The sequence below is a fragment of the Caretta caretta genome, chromosome 2 (genome assembly GCF_965140235.1).
Source record: "Caretta caretta isolate rCarCar2 chromosome 2, rCarCar1.hap1, whole genome shotgun sequence".
In the NCBI taxonomy this organism is placed as follows: Eukaryota; Metazoa; Chordata; order Testudines; family Cheloniidae; genus Caretta; species Caretta caretta.
In genome coordinates, this window is record NC_134207.1 from 217,343,930 (window position 1) to 217,366,539 (window position 22,610).

The 22,610-nt window shown below is 39.7% G+C and overlaps 1 protein-coding gene across 2 annotated transcripts in view; it reads left to right on the forward strand.

Annotated features, from left to right (window-relative positions):
- The window catches only part of VWDE (von Willebrand factor D and EGF domains), a 73,023-nt gene extending 51,747 nt beyond the window's left edge, over positions 1-21,276 (forward strand). Inside the window, exons 17-31 of one of the 2 annotated variants that reach the window (XM_048837198.2) lie at positions 1,370-1,620; positions 1,738-1,957; positions 3,438-3,575; positions 4,212-4,388; positions 6,774-7,448; positions 7,788-7,883; positions 7,967-8,062; positions 9,343-9,438; positions 10,775-10,870; positions 11,242-11,337; positions 12,460-12,555; positions 12,655-12,750; positions 16,046-16,141; positions 16,744-16,847; positions 17,595-21,276. In XM_048837198.2, the coding sequence (XP_048693155.2) occupies positions 1,370-1,620; positions 1,738-1,957; positions 3,438-3,575; positions 4,212-4,388; positions 6,774-7,448; positions 7,788-7,883; positions 7,967-8,062; positions 9,343-9,438; positions 10,775-10,870; positions 11,242-11,337; positions 12,460-12,555; positions 12,655-12,750; positions 16,046-16,141; positions 16,744-16,847; positions 17,595-17,615 (2,354 nt within the window). In that variant the 3' untranslated portion in view covers positions 17,616-21,276. The remainder of the gene's footprint in view (positions 1-1,369; positions 1,621-1,737; positions 1,958-3,437; positions 3,576-4,211; positions 4,389-6,773; positions 7,449-7,787; positions 7,884-7,966; positions 8,063-9,342; positions 9,439-10,774; positions 10,871-11,241; positions 11,338-12,459; positions 12,556-12,654; positions 12,751-16,045; positions 16,142-16,743; positions 16,848-17,594) is intronic. The other variant, XM_075125836.1, reaches the window with a different exon arrangement.
- The last annotated feature ends 1,334 nt before the right edge of the window (positions 21,277-22,610 follow it).

Here is a 22,610-nt window from a genome sequence, read left to right on the forward strand (position 1 = left end):
CAGGTACTGACAGGGAGTGCGACATGAACGCTGATCCATGCCTCCCTACTCCCCACTGCAATATATGAGTAGGAGGTAGAGTCAGTGACTCATGGGATGGGATCTCTACAGCTGCTGCTATGCGTGGCCTTGCTCCATGGGATTCACTTAGTTCTTTGTGTTCTGAGGGCCCAGCTAGGCTATGGATCTCAGTCAGGACTGCATACCTGCTTGACTTACTATATACTCTAATTTTGCATCTTGCATTCTGACAATAGAATATTCTGTTTTGAGATCTACTAAAGAACAGCACTATATAAGAACTGGGTATTATTATTGTTTTGCAGAATAGGCATGTGCAGGATAGAATTTCTAACTAAATTTTCTTTCACATTTAACAAAATAACTATTCTGAGGAGTTCTATGTAATTTATCTAATGTGATTGTGGAAAGAATAATTTAGATAAGGCCCCAGTTTTCTGCTGGGCCTCAAATAGTCCAATATTATTGTGCCTTACAACAATACAAAAAATGTCCACAAACATTTGTGCCTTTAACTTTGTAAACATAAATGATAGCAAATGGAATTCTAACTACCTGATATATTTCTTCAGACAGGCTGTTGGATGAATAACTATCTTTTAAATGCAGGGTCCCATCACTGTGGTATTTGATCACAGACTATTTTCACATGAAATTTACTGTGGACATGAAATCCGTTTTTGTGCCCATTCACACGACTATCTGCAGGCTCAAAATTGCAATCACATAAATAGAGTTCATTTCTGAAAATGTAGTTCTAAATGTGTATGTTCTTTAACAGAATCTCATAGTTAAAGAGCATCATCTTCAAGTTAAGCCATATTCAGCAAGCGGTCTGCATGCAGAACTCCCATTGATGTTAGTGGATCTGGATCTTAGTGGCAGAGTTTTTCATTCAAGTTGCTCAAGAGGTGACACTGCTCTTGTCCCATAAGAGACATGATAGATAGATAGATTCCTCAAGGAAAATGTAAACCATTTCTGGGCTTTGTGGAGTCTGATACTTTCATTTACAAAATGTAATTCAAGTGCAGGTTTATGTTCATATTTATAGAGAATCAAAGTATATGTCCAGGTGGTTCAAGGGGTTTGGGGTTCTTTGTACATTCAGATAAAATAAGCTTTCTGCAATATTTTTTCTATATAATAAATAATTGGGTTATAAGCTTTGTTAAAGTTATGATAAAAGGGCCTTTTTTCTGTGCCATTTAAGTACCATTAAAGTTAAGAAGAATTAATTGCATTCATCAAAGTCAGAATAGACTCTTTTGAAGAAAATTTTCCCTTTTCATATTTATAAATATGTTTTAACTGTTGTTTAAAAGAGAAAATGTCTACTTTGTTGCAGACAATGAGCCTCCTGTGCTTCCAACTTTGCAAGGCACACTACAGACATTTTATGGGGAAAATTTTGTGTACCAGTTTATGGCATCAGATCCAGAAGGCTCTGCCATCCTTTTTACGTTGGATTCTGGCCCTCAAGGTGCAAGCCTTTCCCCTTCTGGACTCCTTATATGGAAAGCTGTGGCAAAGAGTTCACAGAAATTGACATTTTCTTTGACAGATGATTGCAATGCTGAGACTATAGTAATAATAGAGGTAATAAATATTACAGTCAAACAATCCACACTAATTCCTAACCTATAAGATACCCAGTGACAAAACTAATTGGTAGTTTATAACCAGTAATATGTTTTTATTGGGCTTGTCTTGTAGGTCAATGTGAAATCGTGTGATTGTTTAAATGGTGGGTCATGTGTGACAAATACACATTTCCCATCTGGAAGTGGAAAATACCTGTGTGTCTGTCTGCCTGGTTTTGAAGGTGACCTCTGTCAAGTGAATTTTGATGATTGTAAATCTAATCCCTGTGGTATTGGCAGATGTGTTGATGGGATAAACAGCTACTACTGTGAATGCACACCTGGGCTGCAGGGTAAATTATTATTTTTCTTTTTTCATAGATAACAACTTTTAATTGTTTTTTACTTGTTTTTACTTTACTTGTATAGATTGAAATTAATTTGTTGTGATAATATGAAGAAAAGTATTATACTCTTGTGATATAATACCAAGTACTATATTATATTCAGCGACTTTAATATTTTTCTTGCATCTGTGTGCATAATCTCGGCTATATGACACTATTCTGTCACAAAAACTATTCAGCTGTGAATCTCACCCCAGCTGACTCAATCTGTAAGGCCAAATCATTATGACTGTAATAAGTTGTTCACTGGCCACTGCAGACTGAAGAGGCTGACCTAATAAAGATCATATATATTGGGTTTAAATTTTCTTCTGTGAATCAGTTGCTCTGATATTTGAAAGAAACAAAAGCATTCTGCCAAATTCTTTTCTCATTTACACCTGCACCAGCCCACTGAAGTCAGTGAAACAGCATGTGTATAACTGAGGGCACAATTTGACCCCAAACAAGTATAGTTACTTGCTGAGCGTAAGTAGGTATAGGAAATCAAAGGATTTAGGGGAAGATCTTGCAGCCTAACTAGAAGTCCCTGAATCAATGGAACAACTGCATTTCCAGTGTGCAAAGGAGCAGGATGCAGGGATTCTACGCAGGAGGTCTGTATACTCTGTAGCTTGTGGGGCACAGCATGGGCATCCCTGTGCTTCAGCATGGAGGAATGGTTTATAAGTTTGGCAGTGGATCCCCCAAGTCAGATCTGTGAATCCATTCAGAAATCACCATCCAATTCTATCTCCCTTTAAAAAGGACGTGCAGAGCATGCCGGAACATATACTTGTTTATCTGTGCTCATATTTTTTATTCATTTCAAACACAACACAGGTAATCATTTTTGTGCTTTTTAATTATAAGAATGATGAGTCACTCTGACTATATTAGAGACTAACAAATTTATTTGAGCATAAGCTTTCGTGAGCTACAGCTCACGGAAGCTTATGCTCAAATAAATTTGTTAGTCTCTAAGGTGCCACAAGTCTTCCTTTTCTTTTTTTGCAGATAGAGACTAACACGGCTGCTACTCTGAAATCTGACTGTATTATAACAAGTGATTAATATTGTGGCTGATAATGTCTGTTAAGAGCAAATGATCTCACACTTTCTTCCCCAATTCAGCGTTGCCATTAAGCACATAAATAGTGGGTTTGACTTCATTGGGACCATAGACATGGTTAAAGTTAAGCACATGCTTAAGTGCTTTGCTGAATTGTAGCCCACAAAACCCTCCCTCTATGTATATTCTACAATAAGGAAAATATTCACTGTTTAATGGAAATACGGTTTAATGGCAGACCTGCAGAATTTGTGCAGTTGGTACTTATATGTGGAATTTGTTTTCTATTTCACTGCCCACATAAATTCCACTTTATTTAAATGTACAGCCAAAGTTAAGTAAAGTGATACTCTAAAAGTCTGTATTTCAATTTAGGTAGAGATTGCCAAGAAGATATTGATGAATGTGCATCTAAGCCTTGCTTCCCTGGAGTATTTTGCTTCAATACTTTTGGTTCCTATTTTTGTGGTCCATGCCCAAAAGGTCTACATGGAGATGGGAAGATATGCCTTGGTAAAATAACCTTTCCCTATAATACAGTAATCACCTTACATTAGGAGTCTTTGGTCTGATGCATATTTCAAACAATAACATATTAGAGTGCTGACAGGTATCTTGTATACTTTTCATCAAAATGTATCGTTGCTAAGTCAGATATTAGGTTTATAATTCCCCTTATGTGACAGTAGACAGCTAGACCAGATACACAGCTGGTAAAAATCGAAGTAGCTCTGTTTAATTCTTTGGAACTACACCCAGTTTTCACCAGCCCATTTATCTATTAAATGCTTCTTCAGATGTTTAGAAAAAGGAATTGTAAATATTTTGCAGATATTTAATATTATAGAACTAGGATACTTCCCATTAACACACAATGTTTTGTTACCATGTGCATTTATTGACCAAATATCCTAATTATTTTTTAAGAAATCTAATTACATTTGTTCAAATCAAACAAATAACTTCCCAACGTGCCTGCAAGATTATGTAATGTTGCAACTACTGAATAATTCAAGTTTTGTTATGGTTATGTTCTTTTACAAAAACTATTGAGAACCCTTTTCCCCCCATCCTGTTCATCTGACCTTTCAGAATCTTGAGGTATTTTATTTTACTAGCATTTTAACTCTGCTAACGTTTTATATGCAGTTGAAACAAAATTGAAAAGTGATGTTCCCTCACATCTTTTGGTTCCGGAAAGCTTTGAAGATGTTTATGATGAAAGAGAGGATGACACTGAAGAAATGGGAAGGAATGAGGGTGAAGATTACATTTTTCATGAAGAAAATGGAATTGCTGATGCACATACTGATGAGAATGTATCTGGCAAGTAAAGCTACCAGTCAATTTTATGTTATTCACATGAATTTTTAAGATTAAAAGGAAACCGAATATATTCGTTAGTTGGGCTGCATTCTTATTCCTATTCTAAAATTTCAACATGAAAACGTCACTTAGGATAGCAAAGTCACCTGATTGATACTGTAATGAGGGGTAGTGTACATGTTGTATTTTGTCTGTGTGCCTGCCTAGTGCTATACAAGAGATAACATGTGGATAGGGAGGGGACATCTGTTGTGGGAAACAGACAGTGGTTTATGGTATTATACTGAGTGCCATTTTAATTCTTAAACGAAATACATAGGTGAGGAGTATTGCAAATGAACTCCAAATTCTAACCTCAAAAACTCCTTTAACTTTTATACCTGGCTTTTCAACTCTGTGCCTTGTCAAGCTACGTTCTCAGGAAATTTCCTGGCCAGTTCAGCCACCAGGGTAAGCTGCCTCCGGACTGCTGTGGCATCTGCAAAGGCCCCATACAAGCCATTTTGCCAGCTCAGTTTGATGCTCTGGTTGTACTCCCTTCCGCCCCCTGTATGCCCTCTCGGACCCTTGTAGGGCAAGAGGGACTAACAGAAGGTGGCCAGGGGAGTAGGAGAAGGTCACTTTCCATTCACTTTGTGCCACTCTCAGAGAGGCTCAAGATCTGACCCTTTATCTCCATGCATATTATGAAAAATTCAACCATTCAATTACTAGAAATGGTTTTCAGGACCTCTGTGACTATACATTTTACACATGTGCGCACACTACATCCCAGGCTATGTTATTAAAATCCATGAACAAATCCTTCAACTTGTAATACCTTAAAATGATTTCCTTACTCTACTTAATGTTTAATCAGGACAATTTTAATTAACTGAAATCTCAGTTAATTGAAAGGCTTTAAGAGTTCACAGCCAGCAGATGATACTCTACTGAAACCCGTAGGGTATATCTGCATTGCAATAAAACACCAGCGGCTAGCCCACATCAGCTGACTCGAGCTTGCAGGGCTCTGGCTGCAGGGCTATGAAATTGCAGTGTAGACATTTGGGCTCAGGCTGGAGCCTCTGCTTTGGAACCCTCCCACCCAAGCCTGAATGTCTACACTTAAATTTTATAACCACACAGCCTGAGCCCCATGAGCCTCAGTCAGCTGACACGGGCCATCCCCAGATGTTTTGTTGCAGTGTAGACATACCCTGAGTGAGCCCAGCTAGGAACCTATATAATGCCCATTTGGACCTAATAAACATTTATCACTGTACAGTGAAAAGAGGAAAAGATTAAAATTGGAATATGCAAAAAATTTAAATCAGAGGGAATTATCTAGTACAGCGGTCTATTATAAAACACCAGTGTACAGTATGCTTGCCAACAATCAGTCTTGGTGCAGAGAATCAGTAATGGTTATTATATCAAGACTTGCAAGCTAAAGATAGGGTGACAGCTCTACTTTCCAGATGTAAACTTTGTTGATAAACATGCGCTCTTACACAGGACTTTGCCTCACTGAAGTTGATATTCATATTCAGCTTCGTAGCTTTGTAATAGGACTTGCTGAAATATTTGTATTTGTTTTTGTCTGTCAAAGTTTCTGATGGATTATAAGCATGAACTGGTGTGCGGAGGCAGAGTTTTATATTGCAAAAATATCAAATAACTTGGAACAATAACAACAAAATCTTGTGGTGCGGACCAGTTGGAATAATGTAGTAGCATAGCTGAATTACAAGCAAAAATATAGACGTCATTAATCTCTGGATTTTAATAATGTGAAACAGCTCTTATTTCATAGCACTTTTTTCATTAAACAATATGCCTTTTAAATTTTATGGGCATTTTTATGAGTATTACTGGCAACCATTTCCTACGGCTTATGCTATTTCAAAATAATAACTGTATTTGGCTTTTTAAACTCTGGGCTTGGGTTGGCTTGACATATATGTGCAGGGTTATAATAGCAAGCAATCACTTTATCTTAAACTAAACTCTCTGGTCCAGATACTCAGTCCCCAGCAACACAAAGAGGTTGGTAATCTTTCCTAACAGAACAGTTGCTCATTGCCCTGGTGTGTTTGTGTGTGGGGGCGGGGGAGAATCCCTGGTTGTATGCCAGAGCTGGGCTGTTCTGTTCTAACCTTCCCAGCAGAGAGGCCATGTCAGGGAGGGTGAGGACATAGCTAGAGTGCCCTGTGCTTTGCTGATCCTGGCTGCTTAGGGGCCATTCTTTGGGCTTAAATCCTATTGAGTGTATTTATTCTGGCCTAGCAAGTGTGGATGAAGGGTTTGTGAGGCACAGAACATATTCTGTTGGATCTGGATATCCCCATACAAAAAATGTCTTATAATATTTCTGTACTTTTTTTCTTCTGTGATTTTTTGTAGGTTATCAACAGTCATCCATTGAGAGAGTTCCTAATGCCACAAGTTTTACTCCCAGTCCTAAAGATGTTGCCAAAAGTTTTATTTCTGTGCAAAGGGCCAGCAGCACCCCCTCAACCTCCACAGTGAAAACAAACACACCAAGGAAGCGAATTAATTCTCAAATAACCACTTTTGACCAGTTTGCAAGTACCAGATACATTGGCCATACCTTCACTGCTATCAGTGACCAGCTAGATAACACAGGAGAAAGCTCTGCCATGAAGACTATGACAACGCCATCTTTTAGGAACAATCCAGTATTACGTGATAAGACGACAATGACACAATCTGAGGCTTACAATCCTATAGAGACTAGAAAGGACACATTGCTTAGCAGCAAAACAAACATACCCTCCATAATGAGCAGAGTATTAAAAGGAGGAAATAGTCATAAAGTTCAACACCCATCGGTCAAGCGTAAGGACAGTCTTTTACAGTCTGGTTTTGTTGGAATCACTGTCCCACCAAAAGTGCCTGGCACAGATCAGGAATCAGATACAACAGCCGTGCCTAAGGCATTAACTTGTGCTGATTTACCTTGTTTTCCTGGAGTTCTCTGTGAACCAAGCCACAATGGAAGCTTCAAATGCGGTCGTTGTCCTTATGGTTATTATGGAGATGGTGTCGCTTGCAGAGGTATTGCTGATCATTATACTAAATATTTTACAGTGAAGAATCTGTGACATTTTTATAATTTTTAAAAAAGATAGTGTTACTGTATAATGGCTGATAAGAAAATAGCTTCAAATTGTCTATTATTTCACTATTAAAAATGGTAAGACGTTCGGTTCTATGAATGCATTTTAAAAAAAATGTTTGTTCAGTGTCCATTAGCTTCCATGCTTAACGTCAAGGGTCTTAGCTGATTCAATGCAACGTGTTTATAATATAATCATGTTAGGCAAGACTTCATTATGCTGAAGTGCTGCTGTCATTTTCCTTATTACTCTGTTCTTATTTCTTATTGCCTTTCAGCAATATGTAGGCATGCATGTGGTAAAAACATGGAGTGCGTGGCACCCAATATTTGCAAATGCAAACGTGGCTACTCTGGTTATAACTGTCAGAGTGGTGAGTATGGTACATTGAATTTACCCCATCTAACTAGTATGTGTGAATGAAAGTGTCTAAAATCATGTGTTGATTTTGCACAGCTGTATGTCAACCTGACTGTAAAAACCATGGGAAATGCACGAAGCCCAGTGTCTGTGAATGTCTCCCAGGATACAATGGATCAACCTGTGAGGAAGGTAATTAGTCTGTCTCCTTAAAATTAGAATCATAGAGTCCAAAAAAGTTGTCCCCTGATTGACTGTCACTACTGTGAGTATTCATCCTGACAGGGGGAGGGATGTCTGTTGTTTTACACAACTCCTAGAACTATCATAGAAATGAAATAATAGAAATGTAGGACTGTAATGGACCTTGATAAGTCATCTAATTCAGTCCCCTGAATTGAGGCAGGATTAAGTATTATACCCTGACAGGTGTTTGTCTAACCTGTTCTTAAAAACCGGAGGGAGATTCCGGTCTCCCTAGGTAATTTGTTCCAGTATTTCACTACCCTTACAGTTAGGAAATTTTTCATAATGTGTAACCCAAATCTGCAGCTGCCGTCTGAGCCCATTACTTCTTGTCCTGTCTTCAGTGGTTAAGGAGAACAATTTATCACCCTCCTCTTTTTAACAATCTTTTACATATTTGAAGACTTTTATCATGTCATCGTAAAACATATGGTACCTTTCATAATATTGAAATCTCCCATGAAGATTGTTTGTGGTGAGATGTTCCTAAATTTAGTGAGCTGTAAAGGCGAAAAGAATTTTGGTTCTCAGTTTTATTTATGACATTATCAATAAATTTGGATGCTATATTATATCTACATATATATATACACACACACACACACATGCATACACAGACAATTAGGGATTAATCATTTTTGTAAGAATATAAAGTTTAAACCCCATTCTGCCATGTCCTTAAAATATAAGAATCAGCAAGCTAAAAATTGATGGTGGACGTTTGTACTCCCATCTGAGTACAGAGTGCCAAGTGCACAAACCATGCTTAATATTTTAGTTTGAAATTGGACGTGGTTCTCAGGCCTGTCCCTCTCTCCTCTGTGCACTTTTAATAATTTTTGATAAAATGAAGACCAGTCCCTTTGAGCCAAACTGTGCCCTCAGATGCACAGATGGCTCCCATTGAAGACAGTGGGCCAAGTTAATTGCTGACATGCATGGGTGTACCACTATTGATTTCAGTGGAGCTGTGACCACTCATACTTGTGGCAAATTTGGCCCATAACAAGCTGCATGTGCTCATCAGGCAGAATTTGGCCCTTTCTACACTTTGTCACTGTGGAAAGAAGGAGGTGCTCTGTTGTTATTTCATCAACAAGTCTTCATTTTATTTCCAGTTATTTTTGCTGATACAAATGTTATCTTTAGTTATCGCTAAAAGATAAACAATTTTAATAGATATTTTTAGAGCTGACTTCTTGAACAACATAATTCTGTATCTGCAGCACACTGTAAACCACTGTGTCAACATGGAGGCACATGCTTGGCCAGAAATCTCTGCACCTGCCCTTATGGTTTTGTGGGACCCAGGTGTGAAACAAGTAAGCAAACAAAAATGTAGAAATCAAGAATATAATAACTTTTATTCCCCTGCACTTGGATGTATTAAAACAAACAATGCTTTACATTTCTGATGCACTGTATCTGCTGTTAGCATATAGTAAAATCCAAGATGATTGTCTGAAGGCTACTAGAACTGCGGCTTACTAGCATCAATTAAATAATGTTTGTACAGCACTTTGAAGATGTGAAACTTTATGTATGTGCTTAATAATTTATTATTATTACGGTTAGTTGCTCAGGGAGATGGATTTAGAGTTGAGGTTAGGACATAATCCAGAACAACTGTAATTTTTGTCAGCTGGTTACTGTTTCTGGATTCCTAAATGGCCCTTCCTTAAGCTGTTGGGATGGTCCTCATTCTGAGGCTGATATTAGTAAATGCTAGGTCAGTGGTGTGTAAGATCACTGAATATAACAGCAAATTAATGGACTCATCCTCTGACTTGGAATGCAAAATGGAGACCTTTGGTGGGAATTATAGCTGGCCAGTTTGAATAGTTTAGTCCCAAATGAGATACTGTGTTTCATATTAGCTGTATCTGGCCTTAGATGCTCCAAGTGTTCAAACCAGTATTTTGGTTAATTTGCACACAAGTCATTACTCACTGAAAGGTCCTTGCTTAGAAATCAGAAATTCTACTGGGCTACTGCCCTCCTCAACATGCCAATGAATTTGCCTGTGGATTAGGTAAATTCCTCTCTTTGTTGCTCTTGGAATCCTCAAGTCTGTTGATCCTTTTGGTTTTCAATTGCCATGTCAATAATTACTGCTTTTTTTGAGATTATAAGATCCCAGAAGAAGGAACTGTGACTTGAAGAGCTGACTTGTGGCGCTCTGAAGCCATGACTACTCCTAAAAGGCTCCTCCTTACCAGAAGTATCAGGTCTTTGCAGGGTTTACATCTGACCTCTGAGAAATGAAAAAGCAAGGAAGGAGACCATAGTGAAGTATCTTGAAGTTAGCATTAATTCAGGAAACCATCACTTGATGTTGTTGTACCATTTGTTGCTTGGAAAGGTGATTATTAGACAAATCCAGGCCAGGAGCATCTGGTCAGAATGGGACTTTTTTTGACATCTTCCAATCTGGTGTCAAGCTCCTATATGGCATTGAGACAGGTTTAATCTTAAATGAAGCTTCAAGCGATGGATTGGTGTGTAACTCCCATTAGTATCAATGCAATATCCATGCTCATATCTGGGGAAGAACTGAGAAATCAAGGAGGTTTCTCATAGATATAAAATTGTAACAAACTCTTTTGTACTGTTTTCTCACCTTATGGGTTTTTTTCCCCCTGATTTTCTGGATTATAGTGGTTTGCAACAGACACTGTGAAAATGGTGGTGAATGTCTCACTCCAGATGTCTGCCAGTGTAAAGCTGGCTGGTACGGACCTACATGCAATACAGGTAAAATTGGTTATTCTCCACAGGGAACTGCTTTGCAAAAGTTCCACACTCAGGGGCCTACCAGAAGCAGAAGGGATTCCCATTGCTCAAACTTCTGAATCCTTTGGCTCAAGCTGGGGGCAGGAGCTGCTGCTACTGCTGTGGAAGCCTAGCGACCCCATGTGCCTCCAACTGTTCGTTCATTTCTTAGCACAGCCTGCAGAATTTGCAGGGAATGGCATTTCAGTTCTTTCACCCGCTGTCTTTTAGATTCATCGTAATCATGTCAGTCATTAACACCCTGTCCTTGCAGTAAAAGCAAGCTATTTCATCACCCATATGTGGCGATGCAGTTCTTACATTGCTTTGTTTTTCCTTCTGCTGTTCTGTAGCGGTGTGTGACCCCGTATGCCTCAATGGTGGCTCCTGTACTAAGCCAAATGTTTGCCTCTGTCCAAAGGGATTCTTTGGTGCCCAGTGTCAGAATGGTAATAATTTTTCTCTTACTTTTCTTTTTTGAGAAGACACAGGAAGATGCCTGCCTCTAAAAGGACACTCTCAAGAATTTAAAAACTCTCAGTAAAGTAACATAGGTGAAAGACAGAGATTTTCTTAAGATTTCATTGTTTATACTGGCCAGATTGTGGCTGGCCCCTTGTGTGAACGCCCAAGGAGGGAGGATGCATGGAACTTTGCTTGCCCTGTGCTTTTGCACCCGTACAAAAGCCAGTCACAATTGTACAAAGGACTGTTGGCTGTGGGGTATGACTGGGCCCTTAGCTAGCTAGCCTGCACACTGCTTTCAGTAAGGCTAAGATTTTGTCATGGATATTTTTAGTAAAAGTCACAGACGAGTCACGGACAATAAAGAAAACTTCACGGAAGTCCATGACCTGTCCCTGACTTTTACTAAAAATATCAATGAGAAAATGGGGAGCGCTGGGCAGCTGCAGGATTCCTGCTGCCCAAGGCGGCTGGAAGCTGCAGGGGGGCCAGCAAGGAGCTGCGAGTTCACCCACCCTCAAGCCCCCTGCTGCCCACGGTGGCCTGGAGCTCTGGAGTCACCCTGACACCCACAGCAGCCGGGAGCTGCAGGGTCTCCCTGGTCCACAGCGGCCAGGAGCTGTGGGGGCCTCCATTGCACAAGGTGGCTCAGACCGTGGGGGGCCCCCACCACCACGGGCAGCGGGTACCATGCAGCTCCCTGCCACTGTGGGCTGAAGTCATGGACTTCTTTGGAAGTCACAGATTCCGTGACTTCTACGACCTCCATGACAAAATCGTAGCCTTGGCTATCAGGGATACTAGCATGCACAGCATCCTGCAGTGCAGCTGCGAGCCCTGAGCCATCCTACCCTATGGTTGTAGAATGGGTCCTGTATCTGCTACAGAATAGGCACTGCTCCATGTCAATATGGCTCCTGCCAGACGGGCAGGATTTTGCTAAATATAAATATCCTAGAAAGATTGCTAATAGATGTGCATCTTAATAGTGGTTACAATCTATTTAGTTAGGATAGTATGCAATATAAGAAGGAGCAAAAAGCTATTCCTTCCTATAGTATACAATGCATGAAGCTATGCCTTATTCCCACATTTGTATCTTTTAGCTGTTTGCTACCCTCCCTGTAAGAATGGTGGCCACTGCATGAGAAATAATGTGTGCACCTGTCCTGATGGGTACACTGGCAGAAGATGTGAAAAAAGTAAGACAACATCAAAATGCTTCCAGGATCCAGAAGCAATTGGTGAAATGCTCTCAGGTTCATTATTTTCACTAATCAGTAAATGATATTTAATTTAAGGTGTCTGTGACCCAATGTGCATGAATGGAGGCAGATGTGTGAGGCCAAATATTTGCTCTTGCCCCTCAGGGTGGAGAGGAAAACGATGTAATACACGTAAGTATCTTATAACTAACATGCTAAAACTTATTAAAGGAAATATTTGGCTAAATAATGTAACTGACAGTTCTGTCCAGAAAAAGACATGAAGATAGTACCAAACAGCTTGGAGGGGGACAGGGGGACACTTTTTCCTCTGATTACAGACCCACATCAAAATGCAGGATGTGATATCTGTACTACTGAGCCAAAGCCGTGGAGGTTTCAGTTTAAACCATGAAAACAGGACATACCTTCTGTTCGAGAGTAGCATGTAATATTTTTCCCTTCTATTTCCATTATTGTTGACGTTAAAAGCTCCATGTTTCCAGTGCTCACACCCAAACTGTCTGTAAGAGACTTTTCAGATTTCAGAGTAGCAGCCATATTAGTCTGTATCCACAAAAAGAAAAGGAGTACTTGTGGCACCTTAGAGACTAACAAATTTATTTGAGCATAAGCTTTCGTGAGCTACAGCTCACTTCATCGGATGCATGTAGTGGAAAATACAGTGGGGAGATTGTATATACACAGAGAATATGAAACAATGAGTGTTACCATACACACTGTAACAAGAGTGATCAATTAAGGTGAGCTATTACTAGCAGGAGAGTGGGGGGACGACCTTTTGTAGTGATAATCAAGGTGGGCCATTTCCAGCAGTTGACAAGAACGTGTGAGGAACAGTGGGGGGGGGGGAATAAACATGGGGAAATAGTTTTACTTTGTGTAATGACACATCCACTTCCAGTCTTTATTCAAGCCTAAGTTAATTGTATCCAGTTTGCAAATTAATTCCAATTCAGAAGTCTCTCGTTGGAGTTAATCCTGATTTCATTGACAGCAGGGTAAATCAAGAGGAACTTCATTTAAGTCAATAGGAATTACACTGTGTGAGAGCAAAATCCGGCCCTAAATATCTTTTCTTTCAGAAACACATATCATTAAACACCCATATTTGTACTTCCATATATATATATATTAATTCTCTTCATATTTTCGACTTTTAAAAATATCAGGACAAATTCAGCCCCTAGTTACACCTACACAACCCTTTTGACTTTAACAGGGTCAAGTCAGCAGGGAATTTAGTCTAAAAGTTCTTTTGTATTGGACAAAGCATCTCTTAAAAAAACCTAACATTTTCTTTTTGTCCACATAGCTAAAACTCCTGTCTAAACCCTAATTATCTTACATCTTTACAACTGTAACCTGTTCTTCTGTGGCACACACCTTGTCCCACTTCCAGTTAATTCAAAATGCAGCTAAGAGAATCCTCTTTACTCATTGTTCTGATCACCTCACCGCTAATGCGGTCTTGGGATGCATCAGGAGAGGTATTTTCAGTAGGGATAAGGAGGTTTTAGTACCGTTATACAAGGCACTGGTGAGACCTCACCTGGAATACTGTGTGCAGTTCTGGTCTCCCATGTTTAAGAAGGATGAATTCAAACTGGAACAGGTACAGAGAAGGGCTACTAGGATGATACGAGGAATGGAAAAATTGTCTTATGAAAGGAGACTCAAGGAGCTTGGCTTGTTTAGCTTAACTAAAAGAAGGTTTAGAGGGAGATATGATTGCTCTCTGTAAATATATCAGAGGGATAAATACCAGCGAGGGAGAGGAATTATTTAAGCTCAGTACCAATTGGACACAAGAACAAATGGATATAAACTGGCCACAAGGAAATTTAGACTAGAAATTAGACAAAGGTTTCTAACCATCAGAGGAGTGAAGTTTTGGAATAGCCTTCCAAGGGAAGCAGTGGGGGCAAAAGATCTATCTGGCTTTAAGATTAAACTCGATAAGTTTATGGAGGAGATGGTATGATGGGATAACATGGATTTGGTAATTAAATATTCATGGTAAATAGGCCCAATGGCCTGTGATGGGATATTAGATGGGGTTGGATCTGAGTTACCCAGGAAAGAATTTTCTGTAGTATCTGGCTGATGAATCTTGCCCATATGCTCAGCGTTTAGCTGATCGCCATATTTGGGGTCGGGAAGGAATTTTCCTCCAGGGCAGATTGGAAGAGGCCCTGGAGGTTTTTCACCTTCCTCTGTAGCATGGGGCACGGGTCACTTGCTGGAGGATTCTCTGCTCCTTGAAGTTTTTAAACCACGATTTGAGGACTTCAATAGCACAGACATAGGTAAGAGGTTTTTTGCAGGAGTGGTGGGTGAAATTCTGTGGCCTGCTTTGTGCAGGAGGTCAGACTAGATGATCATAATGGTCCCTTCTGACCTAAATATCTATGAATCTTCACATCCCTTGGCTGTGTTGCCCTCCCTCCCCCAAGTTCAAGCTTCTTGAACTTGTCTTCACCTTCCAGGCTGTTCATTGCTCTGTTTCTCTCTCCTTATATGTTTTTGACTCTTTATCACATTTCCCCTTATGCTTACATAAAGCCCTGGCAAGCTTTGTTAAAATCTTTTAAAGTTAGGCTTAAATTCTGTAACCTGTTGTACACTTGAAAACCTTGAGATTTTATCTCTTGGTGCATTATTACTCCTTCTCTGTCAATGATGCCAGAATTGATTGTCCACTTATCCACTTCCCTCACAATGGGCTTGGCACCTTCCATGTTGGCCCTTATGTATAGAACACCCTTCCTGAACTGATCCGTAAAGCCACTGAACTTCTCCTCCTTCAAAACCCTCATCTTCCAGGGTGCCTACTAGAATTTGGCCATCTGCTAAGGGACAGGTTGAAGGGAGATGAATATTGGTGATGTGAAGTGTTTTTATTTTTAAAGTGTATACTATTTTATAATCATTAAATACCATGTATGTTAAAAATGGTCTGTGCTTTGATTATATTCCTTCCCCGCCCTCTCTTAGGCTACACCTTCACTACGAACTAAGGGTATGATTTCGCTGTTTGTGTACACATACTCGCGCTAGTTCTCATCGAGCTAACACGAGTATAAGTAGCAGTCTAGTCTCACTAGCTGTTAGCAGCAGCGGAGATATGGCTGACCTATGCCAAGTACATACCCACCAATTTCATGCTCGTTGTACTCCACATGATTCAGTCATGTCTCCACTGCCACTGCCAGGGCTACTGAGGCTTCACTGCTACTTATACTCTCACAAGCTCAATAAAAACTAGCACGGGGATGTGTACACAAGCAGGGGAATGAAACCTTTAGCTCATAGCGTAGACGTAGCCTTAGATTGTGAGCTTCTCAGGGATGAGCTGGCATCTTCCGGGGTGTGTGTGGGGAAGGGGGTCAGCACGCTGCACATTATGGGCAATATTGGAGTGAAAGAATTTAACATATCTTTTTTTGGGGGGCGGGGTATGAAGCTATTTGTCTTCAGAAATGTAAGAACGGCGGAGAATGTATTGGACCAAGCATGTGTCATTGCCTTCCACAGTGGGAAGGGGTTCAGTGTCAAACACGTAAGTCTGACATGATTTTTAACCCTTAAAAAAAGGACATTGATGTTGCTTCAACAAAGTTAATGACTATTAATTGTACAGACATACATTGTACCCGTGACTCCTGTCTTCATTTGATTTTGCATTTTGGCCCCAGTGTCGATGCATAAGTGAGATGAAGGGTAGTGGTGGCTATGTACCATTTTGCAGCCCAAAGTAGCTGGAGGTGGCCAGGGAGCATTGCAGTCCTTGGTGATCTGCTCACACTGCTGCAACAACCCTTAGGGGCCATGACAATAGCCCAGAACAGTCAGATCACAGTATGGTCTGGCCAAGCCCCAGCCATGCCCCCTTCCCTCTCTCAATTATGCCCCAAGTATGTATCTACCATGAGGGCTGTGAAGGGAGGTGGCATAGGGACATTCTGCTGGCCCTACGGCACCAAGGAATCCCCCTTACACAAGGGGGTATTCCTCAGTGAAGAGATCTATTGGGCTTATGGCCCCTGGTCAGCAGAACGAGTACACAGAGGTCATGGCATAACCCAATATTGGGGCCATTTTATTTTAAAAAGCAGCTACTCTGTTTTTGAGATTAAAGCCATATACCTTTTTATATTTCAGCTGTGTGCAGTCAGAAATGTCTCTTAGGTGGTAGGTGTGTGCTGCCTAATGTGTGCTCTTGTCGTCCTGGTTATACTGGAGTCATCTGTGCAAAGAAACTACAGGTAATTACATTATGGGTACACAATATAATAAAGGAACAGAGGGCAAAAGAAATGGAAAAACTGCAGTGGTTTTGGTTTCACAAAAACTTGTTTTGTAAATTGTTTGAAAGCCACGTTTTGTTTTTCAAAACTAAAAAGATTGGTAATTCAAATCCAGGTTCTGTTTTCACCAAAGAATCTAATTTGGGGTGGGAGTTGTTAGCTAATTACTAGGGATGGGCCAAAGTATTTATCAGTTGGTGTGAGAAATCATACAACTTTTTGAAAATGTAAAGCTCTATTTGTGTGAAGTATTGTTACTTTGTTGGGTTTTAATGTCTGTAATGCAAGTTTTTGAAGGGAGCTTAATTTATATATCAGTACCTGATAATAAAAAATTCAGTGCTCATGAAATAACTTTGATTCAAAGATCCCTTTATGGACATCTTGAAAGGTTTAATCTATTATTAAATTTTGTATAGACTGTGTAAATAGATGATTTGGTCTGAGTAATAAATGTTTTCTATTTAATACCAACAGTACAGTATATACCATTGCAAAGAGTATTTGCTTCCAACTATGCTTCTCTCTATTTTTGGAAAGGTAGCTTATTTTTCAAAAAAACTAAACAAGCTTAATGGATGAGTATTCAATATTCCATTTCTGAGTGTGTTGGGAAGGCAAATATTCATTGGAAACTGCTTGTTAAAGTTTATGATGAAAGCACAGAGTGTTCTGAGTACACTAAAATCTTTTATTTTTCCCAAGGTACAGAGACATCATGGTTGAAGAAAATCAAGTACATGGATTACCAGACCATGTTGTATGGACTAAGAGGCACATGAAACTAGAAAGAGGCTTTGAAGTCAATAATGAATGAAGTTTATTTAAACAAAGGGAATGATATCGTGAAGCATGCCTTTAAAGTATTCATTATGATTTTAAAGCCAAGGACATTAATTTTTAAACAGCAGTAGAACAATAACATACTAAGAGCAGAAATGTAATAATCTGTTGTAAATCCTCATTTTATTGCTACCTCACACTCAGAAACCACGGCCTCTGATTCTCTGTTGGACTTTTAGGTATTGTAGATGATACAAACACCAAACCCCTGGTCAGCTAATGTCTGGAGAAACAGTCACTGGAACAGTGATCTGTAGTGAATGTCCTTTCTTGGGACCTAATCTAAGCATCTCCTAGCAGCAGGAAGGCAGCACCTGACAGGATCAGGTCCTGAAATATAGCAGTTTGTTTTCACACATTGATATTAAAGAGCAAGTTCTGTTGGTTCAACAATCCCCTGCCTGTAATGAACATGTGAAAAAGGCTCTAGGTTCCTATTGTATCATTCACACGTGCCATAGTGTCTCGAGACTATTGATACACTCAACATCCATTTTTAATTAAATTTAATGTAAAACTGTTATGTTAGGGTAGGTTGAAACAGTTCAATGCTTACATCTGACTGCACCTATGCTTCTGTGCATGGTCATCATTTCAAAATATCTGTGAGATAATGGAATTGCCATAAATGTAAACAATGGGCTTTTCAAGAAAATGCTTTAAAAAGTTAATAAGTGAAAATACTATATTCAAGTAAAAGGATCTTCTCAACTCAGCAATTTTCCTCAAGTTATCTATCAGCCCTTTTAGAAAACAAGGACTGTAACTAAAGAGCCATGATCTTCTAAAAAAATGATCACAAATAAGCATTTTTACAGAGTTTAGTTTAAGAATTGATGACTCCTCCTTGTGGAAACATCTCGCATACGTGGCTATAGTCCACATCAAGTTATTTCTGACTTTTTTCATTTGTTCCACGCATAGTGCCCTGTCCCAGTGCTGGCCTCTGCATAGCCTATGACTGCAGGCTCTCCTCTGCTAATTTGAAGGATCTAAAAGTGACTGTCAGCTTTCCTTAAGAAAAGTTTCCAGTCTTTTCCCCTGTGAAGGCCCTGATCTTTCCCTATATGAAATGGTGGCCAGATCAGGACAACGAGACATGCGGTGGTTTCGATATCAGCACACTCATAGGCTGAAGAGTCTTCCCACTGTGTTACGAGCAGAGAGTGAGAGTCTGGAGATGGTCCATGTGAAATCTGTAGTATTGATAATGGAAAAGAGATTGGATTCTAGAGTGTCTTTGGCATTAGCTACATGGAAACTGAGGTCTCTTAAGAGCAATGAACCTGGAGGATTTCAGCATCATGCAGATCAACTGCACCATTAGAACCTCTAGGAAGTCAGCAAGCTCTCCCTCTGGAAAGCTGTCAAACACTGGATTCTTTTTGGTCTTCTGATTTTGTTTCTGGAGTGGAGTGTCTTCTGCATCGGAGGGCTGAGGGAACCGGGACTATTTTCCTCCATTTGGCTTGTCTGTGATCTACCTTGGTTTGTGCTGTGCTGTGTAGCCTGCAAGGAGTAGCTGGGCTAAAATAAACCAGATGTCAATTATGCAGACAAGGGAATGTGTCTAATCCAAAATCAAATCCAGAATGGTGCCAGTTTAATGGTTCGCTGAACTCTGCATTCATCAGCCAGAGTTTGAGATAGCTATTTTCAGTTTCTTTTTTTGTTAGTGCTTTGGGACTAGACTAAGGAGCCAGTTGTAGGATTATTCCTGTTCTGTGTTGTTCCTGTTGTTCCTCCCCTAACCTTGCGTAAAGGTGGGATTTGAGAGGGTGGGGAATATATGCGTCCTGAAACCTTTCCAGGGGACAGTGTTCTAGCTCTGTAAATCCTGCAGGTGTGGCAGTGTTTGTGTCCAGAGAGTCTTCAATGCTAGGCCTTGAAAGGGTGGAAATGGTGAAGAGTGCAGTGAATGGATCAGAGTGTAGGGTGGCGAGGCAGAGGACACTGTGTGTGCACACACTCACACTCTGTTTCAATAAAAGAAAAAGCAGTGTATCCATTGAGAGCAGCAGATTACAAGTGGTAAGTGGGTAATAATACTGGAGACCACTACCACTACCTAGAATTCCAGGCAATTGTGAGCAGCTGCCTCCACCACAGTCAGAGTGTTTTCAGGGTTAGATTCTAACCTGCGTGTGCTGTTCTAGACATTTTGTCCCCACCAGCAAAGAGTGAAAAGCCATTTTAGTCCCTGGGGCAGCCAGCAGAGCACTGCTGAATGATGCGTATCTCACCTTAGCTAGGAGAGGCAATTCAGTTTTCAGTGTTTAATTATATGTTTACTAAAAGGAAGTTTCATGACCTCAGATTCTGCTGAGGGATGCCAAATTTGTATGGTCTGCTCTTTCCCAGAGTCCAGTTTGGAATTGGTAGGATTTTGCCATTTTGTGGGCTGCTGTCACAGGATGTTGACTCCCAGGTTAGAGGGGTCACCTACCCTATGGCTGTTCAGCAGCTCTCGGTGTAGATTCTTCTTCTCCTACATAGTCCTGTTCAGTCTCTTTTCTAAAATAAGTTGGCATTCTCAGATGTCAGCCTCCTTCCCGCATACTACCTGTGGATTGCTATGCATCCCACTGTGGTGTGTTTCAAAAGCCTTTTCAATTTCCCACTGGCATTTTAAGATGCAGGCAAGCTGCTGTGTCTGCTTTTCAACAGCTTCCTTAAATCCCAGCATCTAAATGGCAGATATCCAGATTTGCTGGGAGAAATTTCTCTCATATTTAAAATCTACTCAACTGAATTATTTCCCTTTTCTACTCTTTAGAAATCTGTGTGAGCAAAGACCAAATGCTACCACCCTCCACCATTTTGGCAACTGCTGGAACCAATCCCCTGGGGTTTTTCCATATTCCATGAATAAACAACCTTAAGATTTTTAAAACTTTTTAAAAATATATACGTGCCAATAGAGCAAGCTTGTAACAAACCTATAACATTTAATTACAGCATTGTTTTTTAAAAAAATAAAAGAAAGGAGTTGTATCTGATTTACTGTTTTAGAGGGGTTTTTTGTTTTGCACATCCCTCCACTTACGAGCGACTCTGAGGCTGTACATCTTGCTATGGGTTCATGCTGTATAAAACTCTCGTTCATAAAATCCTCGTCTTTAGGATTTCCAACTTATTTTCAGTGCCTCTAACACACTATAATTAACTTCATCAATTTTTTGAAAAGCAAGCTATGCAAACCAAAACACAGCAGAGTTGGTGTACACTAATTAAAATCTAAAAACAACAGCAAAGCGCTGTACTATATTTTTCAATGAATGTATCAAAGTTTTAAGGCTAGAAAGAGCCACCAGCTTATCGAGTCTGACTCCCCTGCATATCCCTGGTCACCCTCACCCACACCACCCAGCCTCTGCACACTAAACCCAACAACCAAAATTGGATTGTGAAACAAAGGAAAAAATCATTAGTGTGTACATAAAGTAAGATTTTTCAAAACTGCATTGTAATGGTGGGGTGGGGTGTTTTTTTTCACCAGATTGTAAATCATGTACATTAAATAACATTTGTTTATTGTAAGTGTCTTTGTGTACATGTATTACTACTTTGTTATAAGACTGAAAATTTATTTTCATAGGTTGTCTTGATTTAAACATTTAAAATATACTACCTCAGAAAAAAAGAAAAGGAGTACTTGTGGCACCTTAGAGCTCAAATAAATTTGTTAGTCTCTCAGGTGCCTCAAGTACTCCTTTTCTTTTTGCGAATACAGACTAACCCGGCTGCTACTCTGAAACCTATCTCAGAAAAGTATATTTTCCATTGATATTATTTACAATCATGACTCCCTTTAATATTAATAGAAATTGGAGAAATTATTCATGCAATGAGTGAATAGATTGCTTTGATATGAAATCTCAGTGCAGCAGGCCGGGTGGTTTTATACTTTTGAAGGATACACTAGAAATTGAATTAAAAGCTACAGTACAATGATCTGATGATACAGATGTGAAGTTTAATAAGGTGATAATGAGGAAGCAAGTGCATATAAAGAACTAGCACAAAGGGCTTATGTCAGAGGGGTTGAACATGTGGTCCAAAGGTTCCATAATACAATCTGAAATAAGCCTTACAGATCTGTATTTTGGTGTGCTGCAGGGCCTCCTACAAACATGATCTGTCTTGGAGTGAAGGAGAATTTGGCACAACTGTGGATCTTCTAGTGACTGTCAGTGGCTGCTCTTGCTGAAGATTATAGTCTTTCCTGTAAAATATCTCACTATGGCCCTTAGCCCACAGAACTCACTAACTTCAGTGGGCGGCTTTCCATCTATTTCAATGGCCTTTGGATCAAAAATTGTAGCTCAGAAAGGGCAGGAGCAGAGAAAAAGAGGCCTAGAATTAATTAATTAATTAATTAGGCTTCCATGAATCCTACTGTCTCTGCTAACTTTCTTAACATGGTTTTCTTATATACTGAAAACACTTTGAACCACAAGATATTGGACTCTGACAGCAGATTCCAGCTCCCTATTTAATCAGATTGAAATTACAGAGATGAGTACAGAACCGGAACTCTTGTATTTAACAGGCAAGTTAGCTATGAAGCCTTCTCCTGCTATCTTGGAAAGAATATTTTGAATGTTTTCTGGAGGAAAAAAGACACCTTTTCACACAAAACTCTAAAGACCTCATGAAGGAAAGCAATAGGTTTCCTAGACTTGTACGTCTACTACCTAACTTTTCACATGTGCCACTTGTAAAATGATCTGCTTCACAGAGGTGATACATACAACCATAGCTCAACATAGAAAGTGATTTAACAGCTCCATTTGGCACATTAAAGGATTCTTTTTTTCTCAAGGGTCTGCAATCAATACAACCAGGAGTATATCATGACAACTTAAGATACTCACC